The 20996-nt window shown below is 40.9% G+C and overlaps 1 protein-coding gene across 2 annotated transcripts; it reads right to left on the bottom strand.

Annotated features, from left to right (window-relative positions):
* Positions 1-4069: 4069 nt before the first annotated feature.
* LOC143275825 (tubulin beta chain-like) lies at positions 4070-20153 on the bottom strand. Of its 2 annotated transcripts, XM_076580108.1 has the most exons (9): positions 20015-20126; positions 16310-16349; positions 14851-14959; positions 12459-12686; positions 11556-11683; positions 10949-11129; positions 9002-9273; positions 7049-7249; positions 4070-5736 (listed from the first exon to the last, which is right to left on the bottom strand). In XM_076580108.1, the coding sequence occupies exons 4-9, from the start codon at positions 12634-12636 to the stop codon at positions 5569-5571; spliced, it is 1128 nt and encodes a 375-aa protein (XP_076436223.1). In that variant the 5' UTR covers positions 12637-12686; positions 14851-14959; positions 16310-16349; positions 20015-20126; the 3' UTR covers positions 4070-5568. The 2 variants fall into 2 exon arrangements, with proteins under 2 accessions (XP_076436223.1, XP_076436222.1); XM_076580107.1 differs by lacking the exon at positions 16310-16349 and having other exon boundaries at positions 20015-20153.
* Between the last annotated feature and the right edge of the window lie 843 nt (positions 20154-20996).

Below are 20996 nucleotides of genomic sequence, written 5' to 3'. Positions count from 1 at the left end.
ATGTCTACAAATGCAAAATTGAAAAATGCACACCAAATGTGCATGCCTTTCAAAAACAGCTTTATGCGAGATACAAAATTGAGCGGTATAATACACACGTAAAAGATGATGTATCCAGATTCGATGTGCAATGGAACTTTTATAAGCCAATGTTTTCTTTTCCCCAGTAGTGAATACTTTTATTATTTTGAAATGTCTTCTTTATAACTACTTCTTCCCACGGAATTTTTGGTGTGGTGACGTTTTTGTATGTGTGTGTGTGTTTTTGTTTTTTTTCATACTTTATTTATCTTTTTTTTTCAAATAAAGACAAATAGTATTATTATCATTATCTAATGATTGATGTGAATGATTCAGGGGTAAACTGTCGTTGCTGACTCTAGCATAACTCATTCATCTATCGACCAATGCCCAATCTACTTTATCCTATTTTACTTATTATTATTACTGTCTTTATTTTATTACTATGGCACATGGTGTGACTTTTGTTTTTTTCTGTGTTGCATATTTGATTGCGTACATGTGAAAGAAAAATCTTTTAAAATGTTGATTTTTTTTTTTTAAGCCATTGAAATAGGAAGGGGAAGGGAGGGGGGTTGTGTTGAGCTTGCCTTTACTGCCCCCCGACCCCCACCCCTATCCCCACGCACCCGCCCTGACCACCCATCCCATCCCCCTCTCCTCTCCATCTCAACTGAAGCAAACGTGAAGCAGTCATACTTCAAACGCCTGTATTGACTTAACTGGGACAAATTTACTCTCCGGGAGTCATTTCCAGATAGCCTAGACTTACCCCCATATCCATCATTAACGAGAAGTGGGGATGTACGTTGTTTGGGGGTGGGAGGTGGGGAGTTCAGTTTACCCCAGGGCCCAGGGTAGTCTACATAGACCCCGGGGTTAATCTGGCCTTGCCAGATTTGACCCCTGGGTAAAAATAAGCAGGGGTACAAATAGGCTGCTACACCGGGTGAAAACACGATGGTTTGAGTGCTAACTTAGGCCCCTTGAATGAATTGTTCGCTCCATCGATGATTTCGGTTGAAAAGGTCTAGTTTGGGATTTTTTTCAATTCGTTACTTTCCTTTTATAACATGAATTTGTGTGGACACATGCTTGATGTGCTTCATTAATCAGCAACTGAATGTATTGTTTATGTTGAAAAAACGAAATTAAAAAAACTTTTACAAACTTCTGGTATTTTTAAGACTTCCAAGAACTTTAAAAAAAAAAAAAATTTAAAGTCATTATTTTTTTATTGCAAATTTTTAAAAACTTCTAAGGATTTCAAAATGCATCTTTTTCATACATATTTTAAAGACTTTTAAGGACTTTAAAAAGGACATGTCATTGTTTACAAACTTCATTTTAAAAAAAACAACTTGTGTGGACCCTGTTGTATGCAGGATCTTAATTAAGATTTTGTCTCTGCTCACAACTTGCTGCATTAGTCTTGCGTGTGAGGTTGTTTGAGTTGTTCTCTGTGCATTTTGCTTTTTCGTGAACAATATCCTTAGTAGTAAATAGGAGTTTTCATATTTCAAAAGTGCTGTTTCAGGACTCTTTTAACTCATTTCACTTATTATATGTGGAGTGATGGCCTAGAGGTAACGCATCCGCCTAGGAAGCGAGAGAATCTGAGTGCGCTGGTTCGAATCACGCCTCAGCCGCCGATACTTTCTCCCTCTCCACTAGACCTTGAGTGGTGGTCTGGACGCTAGTCATTCGGATGAGACGATAAACCGAGGTCCCGTGTGCAGCATGCAATTAGCGCACGTAATAGAACCCACGGCAACAAAAGGGTTGTTCCTGGCAAAATTCTGTAGAAAAATCCACTTCGATAGGAAAAAATAAAACTGCACACAGGAAAAAATCAATACCAAAAAATGGGTGGCGCTGTAGTGTAGCGATGTTCTCTCCCTGGGGAGAGCAGTCAAAATTTCACACAGAGAAATCTGTTGTGATAAAAAGAAAATACAAATACAAACATACTGGACATGTCTTATTAAGAAGCCAATTCGAAGTATGCTTTTTACCTTTTCTACATTTTTTAAACTTTATATATGCCTTGTGTTTTAATTTAGTGTATTTCCATTAAAGTATACTTGCTGCAATTTAGAGTGATTTGGTATGAATGGAGTTTCAGTGATAACATTGTGTTTGAAAGGCAATACCAAGTGGTCTTCAGTGATGCTGAACACATTTCATAGGAGGCATGGCAGAGTCCGGCATTTGACTTCTGATCCTGTGTTCAATGATCAGGGTTCAAGGCCCCCTTTCAGCATCTTGTGTCCATGGGAAGGGCAGATGCACTCCGATTTTCCTCACTCAACCTGGTGTGGGAGAATTTCTGACTGGTCAGGGGAAGTTATAACAGCAAAAGGAGACAACTGGGCCCAGTCCTTTTATGGCAAGCTCTTAACATAGCCGACATGAATTCACTGCTCCCAAAGCCACAAGAGACTCTGGCACCTTTAACTTTTTTAATGCATTTCTAAGTGTGCTTGCATGTGTGGAGGTGACCGATTTTTGTTGAGACTTACATAGAGTGTAGGGGTAACTTAAACCTTCACTAGCTGTCGCTTTTGACTACACACGGAAGCTCATGTGGGTCGTGCACAACCCATACCTTTAAAGAGACAAAAACCTCTATATTCTTCCAAAGCTTGTGTGTGTCATGCATGACCCATACTTTTTAAAGAGACAAAAACCTGTACATTCCTCCAAAGCTTATAACAAAATATAGAAAAGGAAAACATTGTAGCAACTGATTACACACACATGCGCTTGCACACGCACACAGACTCACACAAACACATACACTCAGAAGAAACACATGCTCACGCATTCACACACACGCACATATACACGCACAGACATCTGATCACACACAAACGCATAACACCATATGCATATCCGTACAAACCCTACTTATGCACAGAGAGAGAGACAGAGACAGCGTGACAGAGAGAGATGACTCATAGCATCCTATACACACACAAAGATATTCAGTCACTCAGGTAAATGCTGTTAGAGAAAGGGATGGAAGGGGGTTATAGCTGAAGACAGGCGAAAGGGACGAGGCGGGGAGGGTAGTGGGGTAGTGAGGCTATTGAAAGTAAAACTTTATTTTCCTTCACTAATTGCAAATTAAACCTTCTGAAATCACTATTAAAAAGGTATGGGTCGTGAATGACCCACATGAGCTTTCAAGGGGTCACCACGTTTTTTCCTCTTTAAAAAGCATGGGTCATATACGACCCACACAAGCGTCCGTGTGTAGTTAAAACGCCACCTTTAATTACTCATTAATTAATGATTTTTCATTTTTTTTGGCAAAGTTGGCCTTTTAGGTGTAGGAAGCATTTCTGAAATTTCGTAGAAAAATATTCAGAATTGGCTGAGATATTTGCGTTTTTGTACCCTTCTGGGTCGTGTACGACCCATGATAGCCAGCCAAGGTTAACTAATGTCTGAATACATTATAATGAAGCAATTGTAGCCACATTGTAAGCCCCAGTCAAGTTAAGGGGGAGTGGGGGTGATAAGTTTACTCTTGTTCAGTGAATGAAAACAAGCTCTGAATTTTTCTTTAAATACCTTTCTGGACACTCGAATTTTTTTTTTTTTTTTTAAATGCGTGTCTCTTGGACAAGTTGGAGAGCAGACATGTGTTTACAGGTGTGTATATGTAGAGTTTTGGGGATTTTTTTTAATTCACTTTTTTCGTGTTCAAAGTGAAAACAGTCGCCAGATATTGATAGTGATGCAATGTTACAACAAATAATAAGCATTATATTAGCATCATTGAGTTGTCAATATGCAAAGTTACCATGCTCAGGCTGATTGTACAAATCTTTTAAGTACAGATCTGTTCATGTATGGATGTATGCGCCTGTGTGTAGACGTATGTTTTCTGATTCTGTGCTCTGTTGAACACAGAGAGCATCAAGATTACTTCCCTTGCAACTAAAGACTATCGGGGTAAATCATCGAGCTTAATTAAGCTTGCAGACTGTTGGCACACCACACACACGTTTTCCAGTTTTACCACTCATTAATACACAAATTGCGCTGAGCCACAATATATTGATCCCATCAAATGACATCAAGCAACAAATAAAACTGCCTAAAAAAAAAAAAAAGAAATGAAAATTCTTAGTTTTTTTTCAAAAAAGATTTGTCATGCAAATTAAAGACATTCTGCAGTGGACAAAAATTCACTTGGCAGTTCTTGTCTAAGTAAATGCAGACTATCGTTTTTACACTTTTTCCAGAAATTGGGGTCCTAGGCACTTTTGAATTTTGCTATGCATCAGCAGCTTTAACACTACAGTGCAAAAAGTCTGCTAGGAAATAATTAAAAAAAACAAAAAGAACTCGGAACTCAGACTGAACACATTCCCCCTCCCCCCCCCCCCCCCCCCCCCTCTTTAAAAAAAAAAAAAAAAAAAAAAAAAAAAAAATCCCAGCCTTTAAATAACACAAACTGCAACCTTGTGTTTTACAAGTAAATCTTATTCTGACACATAGATAGCCTTGTCAATAAGAACAAAAGCTACTACTCGTACAGTGGTCAAAATGGTCAAAGAGTTAGCAAGCAACATATGAATGTACAAGCATCCATTATATCAATGGACCAACAGACAGAAAAGAGGAACAATTCACCTTTTTCTTTACAAAGCTCCAAAAGGAGCAAATAAGTACACCAAAAACATTTCTCTTGTTTTAAGTTTCAAGTGCCTCAGAAATTGAAATATAAAAGCTGACACAAACTTCAGAAACTTCGTAACTTGACTAGATGTCCCATCAGTACATTGCAAAAGAGAGGAAGCAATAATGTCAAAAAAGCAAAAGAACACCTGCAATCCCTTTTTAGAATTTTTCATGGTATAAAAACGGGGCTACGTAAAGCAGACAACCATAGCCAGACCACAACGAAATGCACAACACTGATTGACAGTGATGGAGCCGAGATTCGAGTTAAGTGTGGTGTTCAGACGCTCAGCAACTTTTTGTTTTCAAAGGCCCCATCATGGAGGAAAAAAGTGCCAACATGGCTGGAGACAAAGACAGCTTTAACTGTGTAGAGGTGTTGATATAACCTGATCCTTACCGCTGTAAACAAGCAAGTCAAAGTATTTTCAAGTCTGACTAAATGACTCTAATCCCAACTGCTGTTCAAAAAACAAAAAACAATGCCTTAAGAGTCAAACTCCTCAATTTCTGACCAGATGATTTTTTTGTATCTGCTTCACAAAAATAACACTTTCTTCGCACCAGAGACTCAATTTAACTGGGACATAATCAAATCATTGGTCCATTTTGAAATGGTTAAGTTTGTAGTTTCTTTTTAAACACTTCCATCAGAACATGTTTCAATATGAAATCCCATCATTTTGCATTCTGAAAAATCAGTAACTTCCCTTCTTTGACAGAATGTGTATGAACTGTTCAAGAAGAAACTCATTTTGCAAGAATTCCATAAATGAAGTCAGACAAGACTGTGCTTTGATACAGCTGTTCAATGCATTCAGTGGATCAGGTAGTGGGGGCTGACAGACAGCTTTAAGCAGCTTCTTCATCCTCTCCCTCCTCCTCATCAAACTCGCCCTCCTCCTCAGCAGTGGCGTCCTGGTACTGCTGGTATTCAGACACCAGGTCATTCATGTTGGACTCGGCCTCCGTGAATTCCATCTCATCCATGCCCTCCCCAGTGTACCAGTGCAGGAAAGCCTGTGAGAATGAAATGCCACGGATTAATAATAATAACTTATATGGCACACTAATAATAATAATAGTGGATACTTATATAGCACACTATCCAGAAATCTAGGTGCTTTACAAAAACACTTTTGTTTACATAACACATTACATCAATGTTACATACACACACCAAAATGTGAACACACACACACACACACACACACACAATGCATACATACATTTTAACATACATGTGTACCTAACAGCTACCTTCAACACATACGCACACATAGGCACACACAAACATACATAAACAGACGTGAATACACGCCGCACGCACGCACACGCACACTACACATTCATATACAAGCATGTAGTTATGTACACATACACACATAGTCAAGCACAGCAAAAGCTAAGGAAGTGAACCTGCCACAATTGAACTTATTGCTGAAGGAAAAGGTGAGTTTTGAGACGAGATTTAAAAGATGCAAGGGAATCGGCATGATGGATTAGCCATGAGTATGACGGTTGTGGCCGAGTATCATCATCAGAACAGCAGAGAATGCAACTGCTGTCCTGACTATCTGAGCCAGAATTTGATTATTGTGGAATAATTGGTCTCCCTCTGTCAACCAATCTGTCAGTGCAAACTAAATGATTATGCAGATGCATATGTATGAAAATGTATTGGTCCTAATGAGTCAATTAGCTGTCAGTATAAACAAAATAATTCTGCAGACATTTGTATGAAAAAATATTGCCCTGAATACGTGGAGTAGACGTCAATACATACAAAAGAATCATGCTGTTTCTTCTGTATGAACACTACTGCCCCAAAACTGAAGAGGTAGTAAAATAACAGACTGCCATTGCCATATGTTTGCAGAGTATGCCGATATTATATAAAATCAAACCCAAGATGTTTAAAATGTAGAGCCATATTGCATCATGAACTGCATGACTGGGGTCAGAAAACAGCAGCTGCATGCGAAGATGCTTCAAGGACTGAAAAGCCAACTAGTTAATGAAACACGACTCCAGTACACAGAATGACAAACACTGTTGGTTATTTAAAGATGAAGGAATTAAATTTAACATCAACTTTGAGCAAGAGAAAACTCCCCCTCTGACTGGGTTTGAAGTGACCAAGTCCTCTGTGTTGTTTTGACATGAACTGCATGTGACAGAGCACTAACCCTAAAACATTCAAAACTGGTGAGTGTGTCACACAGAAATCTGGCTGTGAAAGAAAGAGTATCGGACAAACTGCCGTTATACCCGACTCGTGTAAAATTTTTAACTGACCATAAGCCCTGGAATGTACACCCCTGCAGCCTACCTTTCTGCGGAACATAGCGGTGAACTGCTCGGAAATGCGCTTGAACAGTTCCTGGATGGCGGTGGAGTTACCAATGAAGGTGGAGGACATCTTGAGGCCGCGGGGAGGGATGTCGCACACAGCTGTCTTGACGTTGTTGGGGATCCACTCCACAAAGTAGCTGCTGTTCTTGTTCTGCACGTTCAGCATCTGCTCGTCCACCTGTCCACACACACAACACAGGGATACAGACCACAGAATACGTCATTATCTCAGGTAAGTGAAACTCATTTGTGATATAAGTTACATGAACAATCTACAAGAATCACAGTCATTCAATACAAATACATACAAGAGGAGGAAATGTGTGTCACCCTGCGAGATGTGCTGGGTTGGGTCCGGTGGGGAACGGACAAGGGGTTGGCCCCTGGTCCTCCCGGAAACCCAGCGTGCACCATTGGTGCGCCCCAGTACGGGTAGAATGGGGGTAACCACCCGTGGGCACCAACCATCCTGTGACTCCAACCCCAAGGGTCACTGGTACCTTGACCTCCATGAAGGGAAAATACTGGCCAAGTCGGAGGGAGGTCAGGTCCGACTTGGGTGTCAGTCCCACCAGAAGACGAGCGGGCTGACTGCCCGGAACCGCCTGACATGCACGGGCCTCCCCCAGCAGGGGAGACCGGCCGGATAGCGGGAAGACCTGCAGAGCAGGTTGCCACGCGCCCCAAATCCCCTCCTGTGGGGAGACTGGGGTGGCTTGGCCCGGGGTAGGCAAAGTAGAGGTCCTCCCATGCAACCAAAATTTTCTCCCCCCCAGGAGGTGGGGGAGGGGGGTCGGCAGAGGAGGGAGGAGGGGGAACAGCAATGGGGCCCCTGAGGGCCGTCTCTAAGTGGGGACCAGGGTAACGGCCGGGCACGGCCTCCCCTTGGGAGTTTGTGCTTAGCCGCGAGTCCCCACCGCCAAGAGAGGACTTGCCACTCCCCCCTTTCCCTACCTCACGCTGGGACACCTCGGGAGGTGACGCTCGTACACCTTTCCCCCCCGGTCCCCTTCATGACCGTTTACTGGTACGAGTGTCGCCTCCGCGATCAGCGTCTAAAGACGCATCGCCGCGGTCCCTATCAGAAGGAATCATGAGCTCCGGGCCTGGAAGAGTCTCTTGCCGGGTCTCGATCCCAGCATCATGATTCCTACCGTCGTGGGATGGCATACGAGGCATGGTACCCACGCTTAGGCACCCAGCAAAAATCCGATCCCCAATAAAGGAAGGAAAGACAGGATCAACTTAGAGGTAGAGAAAAACAAACGATTCGAGGGGACCGAGTCAAATCAAGTACACACAATGTCAGAATACAATAAACACAAGCCGCATGCAGCAAAACCAGGCCAAATGAATACGCTTAATAGCCAAAAAAAGCGTAATACGAGACAGAGCGTAAACCTGACAAGATGGCGTGGAGAGCCTTGGCCAAAGGAATGATTCAGTGCTTATAGCTTTTAGAGGCGTTTGATTGGCTAAGAGCAGACCGGGCAAGACAGGTCGTCTTTTCATTGTTAGCTGCACGAGCAAACCAATAGGCCTAGTTTGCATCAGTTTGACATGGTACAGTATATGACACCAAAAATATTTTATTCTAACTATATATCTTTTATCATTATTTCTATATCTCTGTATTTCAAGAGAATTTCATTTAAACCTCCTCTCATATTAAGTTTTCCTCGCAATCTGGTGTTCTTTAAAATGATAAAGTATCTTTTTATTTGTTATTTTACTGATCATATTTCCTTTCATGTCAGTGTTTTTATGAACCACTACCTCCAAAGGCCTGACCACCTCATTGTACTAATGTATGTGTCAGGGATCTGCTCCTTTTTTCTTCTTTTTTTGTTTACATTGATCAGCCTGCATGTTTTGACACCTTGAAGCTGAAACTGACCGATCCAACATGCAAACAAAGGACAAATCTCACCTCCTTCATGGACATGCGGCCACGGAACATGGCGGCCACAGTCAGATAACGGCCATGACGGGGGTCACAGGCGGCCATCATGTTCTTGGCGTCGAACATCTGCTGGGTCAGCTCGGGCACAGTCAGGGCGCGGTACTGCTGGGAGCCGCGGGAGGTGAGGGGAGCGAAGCCAGGCATGAAGAAGTGGAGGCGGGGGAAGGGCACCATGTTGACGGCCAGTTTACGCAGGTCGGCGTTCAGCTGGCCAGGGAACCGCAGGCAGGTGGTCACGCCTGGAGGACAGATATAGTGTTTTGTGCTGTATTATACTGTGCTATACTGTATCACATTCAGCAGTGTTTTGTGCTGTATTGTACTATACTCACATTCAGCAGTGTTTTGTGCTGTATTGTACTGTACTATACTGTATCACATTCAGCAGTGTTTTGTGCTGTATTGTAGCGTACCATACTGTATCACATTCAGCAGTGTTTTGTGCTGTATTGTACTGTACTATACTGTATCACATTCAGCAGTGTTTTGTGCTGTATTGTACTGTATTATACTGTATCACATTCAGCAGTGTTTTGTGCTGTATTGTGCTGTACTATATTGTACTGTATCGCATTCAGCAGCGTTTTGTGCTGTATTGTACTGTACTATACTGTACCACATTCAGCAGTGTTTTGTGCTGTATTGTGCTGTACTATATTGTACTGTATCGCATTCAGCAGTGTTTTGTACTGTGTTGTAGTGTACTATACTGTATCGCATTCAGCAGTGTTTTGTGCTGTATTGTACTGTACTATACTGTATCGCATTCAGCAGTGTTTTGTGCTGTATTGTACTGTACTATACTGTATCACATTCAGCAGTGTTTTGTGCTGTATTGTACTGTACTATACTCACATTCAGCAGTGTTTTGTGCTGTATTGTACTGTACTATACTGTATCACATTCAGCAGTGTTTTGTGCTGTATTGTACTGTACTATACTGTATCGCATTCAGCAGTGTTTTGTGCTGTATTGTACTGTACTATACTGTATCGCATTCAGCAGTGTTTTGTGCTGTATTGTACTGTACTATACTGTATCACATTCAGCAGTGTTTTGTGCTGTATTGTGCTGTACTATATTGTACTGTATCGCATTCAGCAGTGTTTTGTGCTGTATTGTGCTGTACTATATTGTACTGTATCACATTCAGCAGTGTTTTGTGCTGTATTGTACTGTACTATACTGTATCACATTCAGCAGTGTTTTGTGCTGTATTGTACTGTACTATACTGTATCACATTCAGCAGTGTTTTGTGCTGTATTGTGCTGTACTATACTGTATCGCATTCAGCAGTGTTTTGTGCTGTATTGTACTGTACTATACTGTATCGCATTCAGCAGTGTTTTGTGCTGTATTGTACTGTACGCATTCAGCAGTGTTTTGTACTGTATTGTACTGTATTGCATTCAGCAGTGTTTTGTACTGCGCTGCATTGTTTTGTGTTGTGCAGTTTTGTTGTAGTGTCCTTGTTCTGCTGGCCAGGGAACCAAAGGCAAGTTGCCATCCCTGGAAGATTCATTTGATACCCAGAGTATTGTACTGTATAAAACTTGACTGTAACATTGGACTATAAGGTACAACATTCCATTGTACTAATTGTATTGCATTGTATTGTACTGCTTTGCACCTATAGTGTGTTGTACTGGACGCATATTTTCACAAATGAACTGGGTTGATGAACTTTTCATTAATCAAACCTACAGGAAGATGAAGATAATCATTCCTCCTAAAAAACAAATCTAAGCAGAATCTGAAGCTGAAATCAAAATCCAAAGACCATGATAAATAAAAAGACTAAACATTTCTACCCACGGAAATGGTTCTTAATAGTTCTTTATTTTCAAGACTTCCATGAGGAACCACAATATATTTACATGATACCTGAAGCCCCATGGGTCAATATCTCTCACCTGACATGGTGGCAGAGACCAGATGGTTCAAGTCTCCATAGGTGGGGGTGGTGAGTTTGAGCGTACGGAAGCAGATGTCGTAGAGTGCTTCATTGTCGATGCAATATGTTTCGTCTGTGTTTTCCACCAACTGGTGCACTGAAAGAGTGGCGTTGTATGGTTCCACGACGGTGTCAGACACCTGGAAAAATGACAAGCACAAAACATACATGCAAAATCCCACATTTATGTAAACACACCAGAACAAAGTGAATTGTTATGCTATAAATCAAGATAAATCAGTAAACACTTTGTAGATGCATTGAGTGGGCGAATTCTTGAAACAGTTATTTCACAGGTATTCCAAAATCTGTTTCCTCAGGTAACAAATTAAAATTCTAGGAATTTATTTCAAAGAATCATTATTTCACAGTTGTCGCTTTTTGTTCTTTCTCTTATACAAAGAACTACAATTCCACATGAGACTGTCTAATGTATTACAGACAATGATTCATCTTGACATTTGAGAAAACGAACCATCTGTGTGTGTGTGCGCACATCGTGTGTGTGTGTGTGTGTGTGTGTGTGTGTGTGTGTATGCACACGCATGTGTGCGCACCAATCTCACCTTGGGGGAAGGCACGACAGAAAAGGTGTTCATGATCCTGTCGGGGTACTCCTCACGGATCTTGGAGATGAGCAGTGTACCCATGCCAGACCCAGTGCCTCCACCCAGAGAGTGAGTCAGCTGGAAACCTGTGGAGCAACCGGATTCAGTCATCAGCAGATAAAAACACAAGATAAAAAAACAAATCAGACTGTTGCAGCTCTCAAGATTTTCAGTCAACATACATATATAACAGGCATATTTCTTGCTTTTGTTGTGACTTAGATTTTCTTAAAAAGAATAAAAGTCTGAAGAAAAAAATTACCCAATACATGTCTCAAAGTTGCTCAATCTCCAGCTACAAAGACGTTCAAATGAATGTGAATAATATGTATATTTCTGGCTTCCCTGCATAGATTATATTTTAAGAAGGAACAAACTTTTTTTCTTTTTTTTTAATGAAAAAAAGAAAATGATATTTCTCAAAGCTGCTCAAAATTTACCCTACTGATAATTGCACCTCTCAAACTCATTGGGTATATCATGCATGTACATTTCTTGCTTTTGTTGTCTATGAAAAAATAAATATGAAGACATAAACATCGGGCAGGAAAAATGTAAATGACAAAATTTCTAAGGCCTTGTGAAGGACTATGACTAAGAAGAGGCAAGACTGCACTGGCTCTTAGTGCAAAAGTCTTGGGAGCTAACTGGCCTTTGGGGACCATCCCAGTGCTATCTGTCTAGGCCCACCTGACCAAGGGAATGGGGGGTGTAACTTGGGCAAGACACTCTCCACTACGATTAGTGGCCCTGATAGTCAGGACAGAAGCTGCCTCCACTGCAGCCATGTTGGTCACAGTCGGACATAACTGTCAATCATACATGACATGAACCAGTTTCTGAAATTCACACAGAACTCACCCTGCAGACAGTCACAGCTCTCAGCCTCCTTCCTCACCACGTCCAGAACGGAATCCACCAGTTCCGCCCCCTCTGTGTAGTGACCTTTGGCCCAGTTGTTGCCAGCTCCTGACTGGCCAAAGACAAAGTTGTCTGGGCGGAACACCTGGCCGAAAGGACCAGAGCGCACAGAATCCATGGTGCCCGGCTCCAGGTCCACCAGCACAGCGCGGGGCACGTATTTACCTCCTGTGGAAATCACGTTCCTTGCTTTAGGGTGTCACAGCGCATGACAAAAACTAAAGATTTCAAACAAGTTGAATATCACAAATTTCAGAAACTTTAAAAAAAAAATAATAATAATAATGTAGCCGTGCTCCGAGTGGTTCTAATAGGGTACGGCACAAAAGACTTAACTAAATGTGATTAATTGAAAGGATAGACAAGATCCCACGCACAGGCCAGGAACATATAGAGGTCAGTCACAAATGGGGTTTTCTATTGGTTTATTTACAATAGTTATAAACTAAAGGAGAAGACTAAGAAGTAATGAGAAGAAGACAATAGAAAAGACAGTACAGCAATACGTAGCGAGGTGTCAGCCGTTGTGGGGGCACACACAACACAACACACTGCTCGACGCAGCAAGAGAGAGAGAGAGAGCAGGCTCTGGTCAGATGACTGACCAGGTATGAAATGACCACTCATCCCTCACTGTGCCAATTTATGCACGTTTAGCGGACCGCAAAGATCGTCACATGTGCTTGCGAGCAGATCGTCACTAATCAAGGAGAATCCGATGACAATTGTGTTTGTTTAAAGGTGTTCAGTGACAGATTTCTAAATGATTCCTGAACCGATTTACGTCGGATAAGTTGCAAAAGAAAGAGCTCAACACCTACTTTATAACGAGTATAAAATGAAGTGTTGGTTATTTAAGATGAATTTATAATCTTAATTTAAGTCACCTGAACAGGGTCAGTTTTAACGAGCTCGTCGCTGAACATTACAAACTGCATTAAATCAGTTCAACGTAGGCAAACATAAATGGAACAGACTTAAAGATGGAATTGCGACGATTCTGCCAGTACATAATACTTGTAGTTTACTGATCTGACAAAAGAGGTATTAATTAATTACGGTGGAACAGAAACACAAGTTTGCTCTCAGCCAATGACGTACCGCGATGCGACACTGGCCGAACAGGTGGTCTGGTGAGGACAAAATGATGTAAGCGGAGTGACGTCGCACAAACTGTCGTCTGCTAATACAGCTTGTGCGTGAGGCAAGCTAATACAGCTTGTGCGTGAGGCAAATATTGGAGCAAGCATAGCGCTTGGTCACAATAATAATAATAAAAATTAACACTTTTACAGGCCAAAAATTAACTTCAGGAAACAGTATGAAATGCACATTTTGAGTGCCAGCAATTCAGTCACAAAGATTCTTTCAAGATTAAGTTTTTATAAATCATTATCTTACTTTCAAGTTAAATTGGAACATTTGGCAGCTGTGCTTTATCGCTGACAGAAACAACTGTTTCAATCAGTTATGAGGCCAAAATTAAATTTTCACAAACTTGGGTCATTTTTTATGGACTTTCAAGGTCTTTAAACAAATTCTTCAAAAACAAAAAAATCCTGATAGTGTTTTCTTTGGGACTGGTGTTATATCTAAATCACTCGACTGTCAACTACTGGTGCCGACAATGACAGGGGTCCAATGCCTGTCCTGTGCAAAATGCTACCCCACACATGGTGGAGAATGTATAATAGCTACTGCAAGTGGCTTCCCTTAGAATATTACCTACCTTCTCTTAATGTATGAATGATGAAGGGGCCTTATTCTTCCCCCATAAAAATAACATTGTCTTTGACCTGCATGACTAAAGAGCAGAGTGCAATGCTAGACTTTCTTTATACACCAATCACTACCAACTTTTCATTTTTATCAAACCACAGATGTTTTTAATTATTGTCTCAATTCAAATTTTGGTGAATTAAGATCACCATGTACTCATAGCTGTACCTCTGGACCTATACCTAAAATCTCTATAACAGAATTTAAATTTCAGTAAATGAAGGACATCATGGTCTATTTTCCCAAGTGAATGTTTCGTCAGGTATCCCCCATTCACCTGTGCAGACTGAAGAAAGTCATGGTAAAAAGCTTTTCCTAACGACAAAATACGATGCTGCAATAGGGCCTCTACCCTATCACTTGAGAACACTGGATCAGAAGTCTTAATTTCTAACCATTTCTGCTATTGTGCAACCATGGACTCAATATTTTTAATCATCACAATTCAGCTTTTGGTAAATAAAGATCACCTTAGACTCTCATAATGAACAAGATCAAATAACTGCGAAAAGTGACAGCGCTTTAATGCTTGTTCACATGGGGACTGTATTACCTGTGGCTTCATTGTAGTACACGTTTATTCTCTCCAGCTGCAGGTCAGAGTCGCCATGATATGTGCCAGTGGGGTCGATGCCATGTTCATCAGAGATGACCTCCCAGAACTGAAACAATCCCATTTAAAACCATATCTTATTTCACTGAAACAATCCCATTAACAATCCCACTGTAAACAGATTTCATCACAGATAGCTTCACAGAACTAAAACAAAATCCCATGATTTTTTCCACGTGAAAGTAATTTGGCAAAGGTGGCCAAGATAATGATATATAAGCTTAACTGAAGTAAACATTTTTCATGCCTGTGTGGGAGGTGCGGGGGTAAGGGGTATGTGTGTGTTTCTAGTTTTGGTGCCTAGGAGCATTCAAAGCCAGTTTTACAGGGCTCCATTTAACTTTGGCATTTCTACATAACACACAGTGAAATTGATGAAACATCAAACAGGTTTGTAAAGGCCAAAGCCATGAAATACTTCCTGACATGAGACAACAAAATTTCTATACAGGCACTCTTTTCAGTCAGCCATTGTGAACCAATTTCATTTCTTTTCTGATCATGTGCATGGTATTTTATTCAACAAGTTCTAATGCTCTGATGATTTTATTCCTACTCTGTTGCTTTTTTTAATTTATATATTTAAAACCTTGGTAGGCAGTAACAACCAAATTTTTACATGTCAAACCACCATCTGATATTTTGAGCATCAACTGTACCCCACCCAAAATGGAAAAATTAACCCAATTCTGATTGAACATGCTTCTGATGTTTAAAGTGTGACTCATGATACATTTGATGCACTGTGTCATCTCCAGTCACAGGAACACCAAAGTTGACTTTTTACATCCATTATCAATTCTTTCTCTTCTAAAATTAACAACTTCCCTTTTACAAGTCCAGTAAGTAAAATAATAATCCTACTATTTCAATTATTCATCTGCGATCCCGACCCCACCTCCAACAATCTATCCCATTTTCCCCAACTCACTGAATAGACCCCACCTCCAACAATCTATCCCATTTACCAACTCACTGTATAGACCCCACCTCCAACAATCTATCCCATTTACCAACTCACTGTATAGACCCCACCCCCAACAACCTATCCCACTTTCCCCAACTCACTGAATAGACCCCACCACCTTTTATTTATTTTCAAATAACATTCAGTAATGAAAATCAATACTTGAACATCATGTCTATGGTCACCAGTGTGTGTCACAGGAAACAAAAATTTCCTCCCCTCATTCGATACAAAGCACAAAAAGCCTTAAACACTAACCACAATTCCATTTCAAGAAAAAAATTCAGCTCCATTTACCAGCTGTCATATATTCCACCTGTACTTAGTTGTAAACACAGTAAAAATAAACTGCATAAGAACCATTAAAGAAATACTGATACCGCACAGTCAAACACTTAAATGAATTTTAGAAAAAAAAAATTTGTGGCTCACATTTCAGTGTCAAAAAGTCCTGGTATCTGCAAAGACAGACCTAAACAACAAAATAACTCGTGTCAATAGAAATATGGAATAGTTTTCAAACCAAACCACTCGTGTATTCATTTGCTCATTGCAAGCAAAGAGCATGCACGTGTGTTGGTGTGCATTTGTATGAATGCATGCACGCTTGGGCAAGCACATGCTGCCTTTTGTTAGTGTGCAAGTGTCAGTCATGGCAAGCATACATGCACGTTAACAAAAAAAAATTTTTTTAAAGTAATGTCACCGTGTGATGTGAGAATGTGTGTATGTGTGTTCATGCTTTGGAGTACACATTCATTATACAGTGTTAAGTACACACGTGTACACCCTCTTCAGCTTGCGCTTGCACCAACTTATTGTTTCAGCTACAGTGTGCCACTCCCCACCCCCACCCCACGCCCCCCCACCTCTGACAGTGCAGCACATTCAAACTGAAGGGGCAGGGGAGATGTGGAGGAAAGATAGAGGAGGGTTGTTTTCAGTTTTTGTTTTTATCAGCTGGTGCTGTTCATGAAACAATGCCAGGAAAGAGCAACCCAATGTAAAAGGTCAGTGGGTAAACTGACAGACCACATACCAAAACTGCGCAGGGAAATCATACATCAGTGTCAGTAATCAGCCCCACCCTTAATGACTGATAATGAGCATACATAAAATGTGTCAGATTAACATTCCACAGTGCCCCGATAGCTTGTTTAGCATTATACTCTCTGATCCATTTATACTTAACAACAAAATAAAGGAATCTTTTTAATGTTTATAAATACATGTACCGGTACATATTTCAGTTTTCGTTCAACAATCCCAACTATAGTTTAAGAAAATCAAAACTATAATGTAGCACTGCTAAATGTTTTCTATTTTTAAAATCATTGACTGCAGAACTTTGGTAAAAAAAAGAAAAGAAATAATATTAATGTGATCAGTATCGGATGAGTTTCAAGTTCAGTTATTGGATTTTGTGCAATTTCAAATGGTGTCAAATTCAACAGTGCATCCTTTTCACCTTCTTACTATTCCACATCTGAATATTTTCAATCTCCAGTCAATATACTGAAGAAGAAAAAAATATTTCCTTTTGAGAACATACAGTTGCATATCTAAGTATGGAAATAAATGCACACATGCATTGCAGTGCTTTACAGGACACTAAGTCATATCATGCACAATTATCCTGAGGCAAAGTATTCAAATCTGGACCAAGTCAGTCATAAATGCAAGTTTGCTAAGGACTGGATGATCAATAAAGTACAGATAAACACTAAACAGATTAATGTATGGCCTTTACTCCCAAGATCAAGTGATATATGTAAATGCTGCATATTCGGACGGGAACAAAAGTGCTGACAATGGCCCATCATGTTTTGTACTGCCAGTCTTTCATGTCAGGGCGAAGTATGTCAATAACCACATTAAAAATGCAATGCTCTGCAGTCATCACAAATGCAGTCAGCCCTCTGCTGTCATGTGAGCCCACACAGTTTGTTCCAGAATCTCCCTTCTCTCCCCAATCCCCTGTTTGGCCACACGCCAGCCAGAGGGGAACAAAGCAACCCTGGCTTGATCAGTTGATCACCCCACCCCTCACCCCTAGTGGCTGTAAGCTGCCTAACTACAGAATTGTCATGTCATCCCAATTAGCATATTCCTGATCCTCTTATTCCATCTCATATGCTTGCTTAGGCCATCTTATACGCAGTCCAAATTTGCCTATTCCTGATTTGCCTGCTCTGAGTTTGCTTATGTACTCAGCTGCTGTATGCGAGTTTTGAAAAAACAAAAGAATCTCACTTTCTTCATTGTGTGTGCCAGTGTAGGAACATGTGTGTGCATGTGAAAGACTGAATAGGTGGAACAAAAATGGTGAAAAGGCGAAACAGGACAAAAACCAAACTGACAAGAAACCACCAAGCACAATCAAAGAGCAGGCAAAACAGGAAAGGGTGAATCCAGACCTGAACAGTGGCTTGTTTCTACACCCCCCCACCCCTCCCCCAAAGTGGCTGTAATGAAGCTGCCTAATGGCACAGAATTATCCCCCCCTCCACTGTCAGGCACAAGCGGCCAGGGGAGAGGAGTGGCATTATCATGAAAACCCCTGAGGATGACTCACTCAGCCACCTTACACAGACTGCTCCATCCCTGTATTGATGTCAGCCACCAAGCTGTTGTGCTGCACGTACTGCCACTCACCCCTTCATCTCTTCCCTCTCCTCGGCCTCAGGCTTTTGTGGATTCATGCTATAATAATGTCAAACTGAAGAAAGGAATATTCCTTATAAATCATCACCAAGATGTTTCCCTTTATGTCTTGTCTGCATGGTGACAACAGCTGTGACAAATCAATAAATGCCTTTTTTTTCTTTTTCTTTTTAAATTTTTACTACTCCAAGTGGATAGAATAACTGGCTTTTGTGAAAATGTTGCAGAGATCCAGAACATTCAGTCTTAATACTAAAACAAAGACAAAAGGAAAAAAATTGAAGGCCAATACAGAGATCTGTGGAACTACTCTCAACGGTGTAAGCATGCCACATTGTTGAGCTTATCAATTTACTTCCTTAGTGTACACAAATTATACTTGGCTTCGCTTCCATGTTTCTCATTGCTACATCATGGCTCCTCACTCTGTTGAAGTAGCTCAAATTAGTATTACTATTTGTATAGTGTTTTTTCCATTATGATTAATTGGCTGTAAAACATTTCAAATTAAGATTATGTGAATTACCTCATGTGCACATGCAGCATTACCAGTGCAATCAATGAAAAATGCCAGCATAACACCGCACTGATTCCCCTTGGTCATCATACATAATTTCATCCAACCCATATCACCCATTTGTATCACTCATGCTTAAGTCAAATTCTGTGGCTGCCATCTCCTACCTAAATTAGATGGGGTTTGATTTGATAATTAAAAATGACAAGAACTTTTTTGTTTCCCCTTTCATGAATTCAAGTATCTCCCTGTAGTTGTTTACAATACTTCGGACTAGTTGGAAAAATGTTAAGTATCTAATACCAACAAATTCTCAAATACAGTACCTCAATAATGCTGCACTCCATTTAATCTATAATAATTGGTATTACTGTCATGGTAATCATATGATTATGACATTATCATAAATTACTGAAAATCAAAGGAAATTAAAAATTTGAATAAGAATGCACATCAAACCTATGCCACCACAAATTAGCACTCCCTTTCCCAGCCAAACCCCTCTGTTTCAACACTGCTTACAAGTCCGGATGAGGGTGAATTCTAGAACCGTCTACTGACGTGTAATGCAGACTCGTGACTGTGCGGTGCCGGCTCTATTTCCAGCCTCTGCGACTTAACCCTTGCCCGTATGTTAATAACAACATCCCCAAATCCAGGCCAGGGAAATGCACACTGATGTGTGTCCATGAATTTTTACCTTACGCCATCGACAAAGCTCGTCTAAAACACCACCAACAACAAAATATATTGGTGTTTAAACTATCATAAGAACCTTAGTCTGTCCAGATTGACACTAATTATTAACCGCCGCCGGCGAATATGGCGGGTTTAACCCCCGATACCCTATGACAATTACATGCGTGTCTAGCAGACGACAGGAAAAACAAGCAGACGACAAATGTTTTCGTACTATGCAATTTCATACAGTATTATTACAGGGATTGGTTTACTACCTTAGCACCAATCTGGTTGCCGCACTGGCCGGCCTGGATGTGGACAATTTCTCTCATCTTGTCGGGAGAGGTGATAGAGGTGCTGCCTACTCGCTGCTTCCGTCGCTCGAGAACTGACGAGGGCTGTGAGGCAGCCCATGATCTACCAGCTGCCGGGCATTCTGGGATATGCAGCCGTTTATTTTCTGTTTGCGTACTTCACCACAACATCTTGAACGTCATCATCTTCTTTTCATAATTATTACGACCGACGTCAGTTTAAATGAATCTGTCGTGATTAATGCATAGTGAGTATTTTCGTGTTTCTATAATTCACCGAACGCTGACCTGGATAGAATAATTTCTAAAGTGCGTTAGTATGTTTAATTCATACGAAGGATGTTCAGACACCAGCAGGTCTGCACACAATAAAATTACATGATGTTGACTTGGGAGATCAGAGAAGTTTCCACACTTTACCCACCAGGTGCAACGAAACCGGGGATCGAACTCAAGCCACTCCGGATAGAATCCGGTGCTCTAACCATTAGGCCACAGCACCAGGGTTGGTTGTGGAATGTTCGAAAATTCTTGAACGGTCTTCAGTCGAACAATTTAAAGATCTTAAGTCACTGGATGATTTCCAGCGTTGCTTTATTTTTTTTCTGAAAGCACGTGCTGATTTGCGGTATGTGTAGCTCTATCAAGACGTGAGTTTTATCAACACTACTCGTATGACTGCTCGTGCTGAGCTTTCACGGCATCAGTGATGCACGCGCGCATATTGTTATGCTGCACTGATAATAGAGCTGACTGGAATTCTACAAGACTCTGTGTGTGTGTGTGCGCGCGCGTGCGTGTGTGTGTGTGTGTGTGTGTGTGTGATTTTCAGTTTAGCGTTAATTCATTGGAAGTGTTATCCCAGCACGGAGGGAAACTGAGAAGAGAGGCAGTGGGTGAAGGAAAGGGAATGCTTGTGATGATATCAGTGTTGGAAAGTGTT

The sequence above is a fragment of the Babylonia areolata genome, chromosome 31 (genome assembly GCF_041734735.1).
Source record: "Babylonia areolata isolate BAREFJ2019XMU chromosome 31, ASM4173473v1, whole genome shotgun sequence".
NCBI classification, from domain to species: domain Eukaryota; kingdom Metazoa; phylum Mollusca; class Gastropoda; order Neogastropoda; family Buccinidae; genus Babylonia; species Babylonia areolata.
This window is presented reverse-complemented; position numbering and strand designations above follow the sequence as displayed.

Bases quoted from the DNA above. Each gene is read 5' to 3' on its own strand.
- LOC143275825 (XM_076580107.1), bottom strand. From the start codon at position 20,071: ATGAGAGAAATTGTCCACATCCAGGCCGGCCAGTGCGGCAACCAGATT. The intron at 11,130-11,555 runs GTGAGATTGGTG...TCATTTTTCCAG, and splicing joins CTGTCGTGCCTTCCCCCAAG to GTGTCTGACACCGTCGTGGA. The intron at 5,737-7,048 runs GTAGGCTGCAGG...TCATTCTCACAG, and splicing joins CCGCTATGTTCCGCAGAAAG to GCTTTCCTGCACTGGTACAC.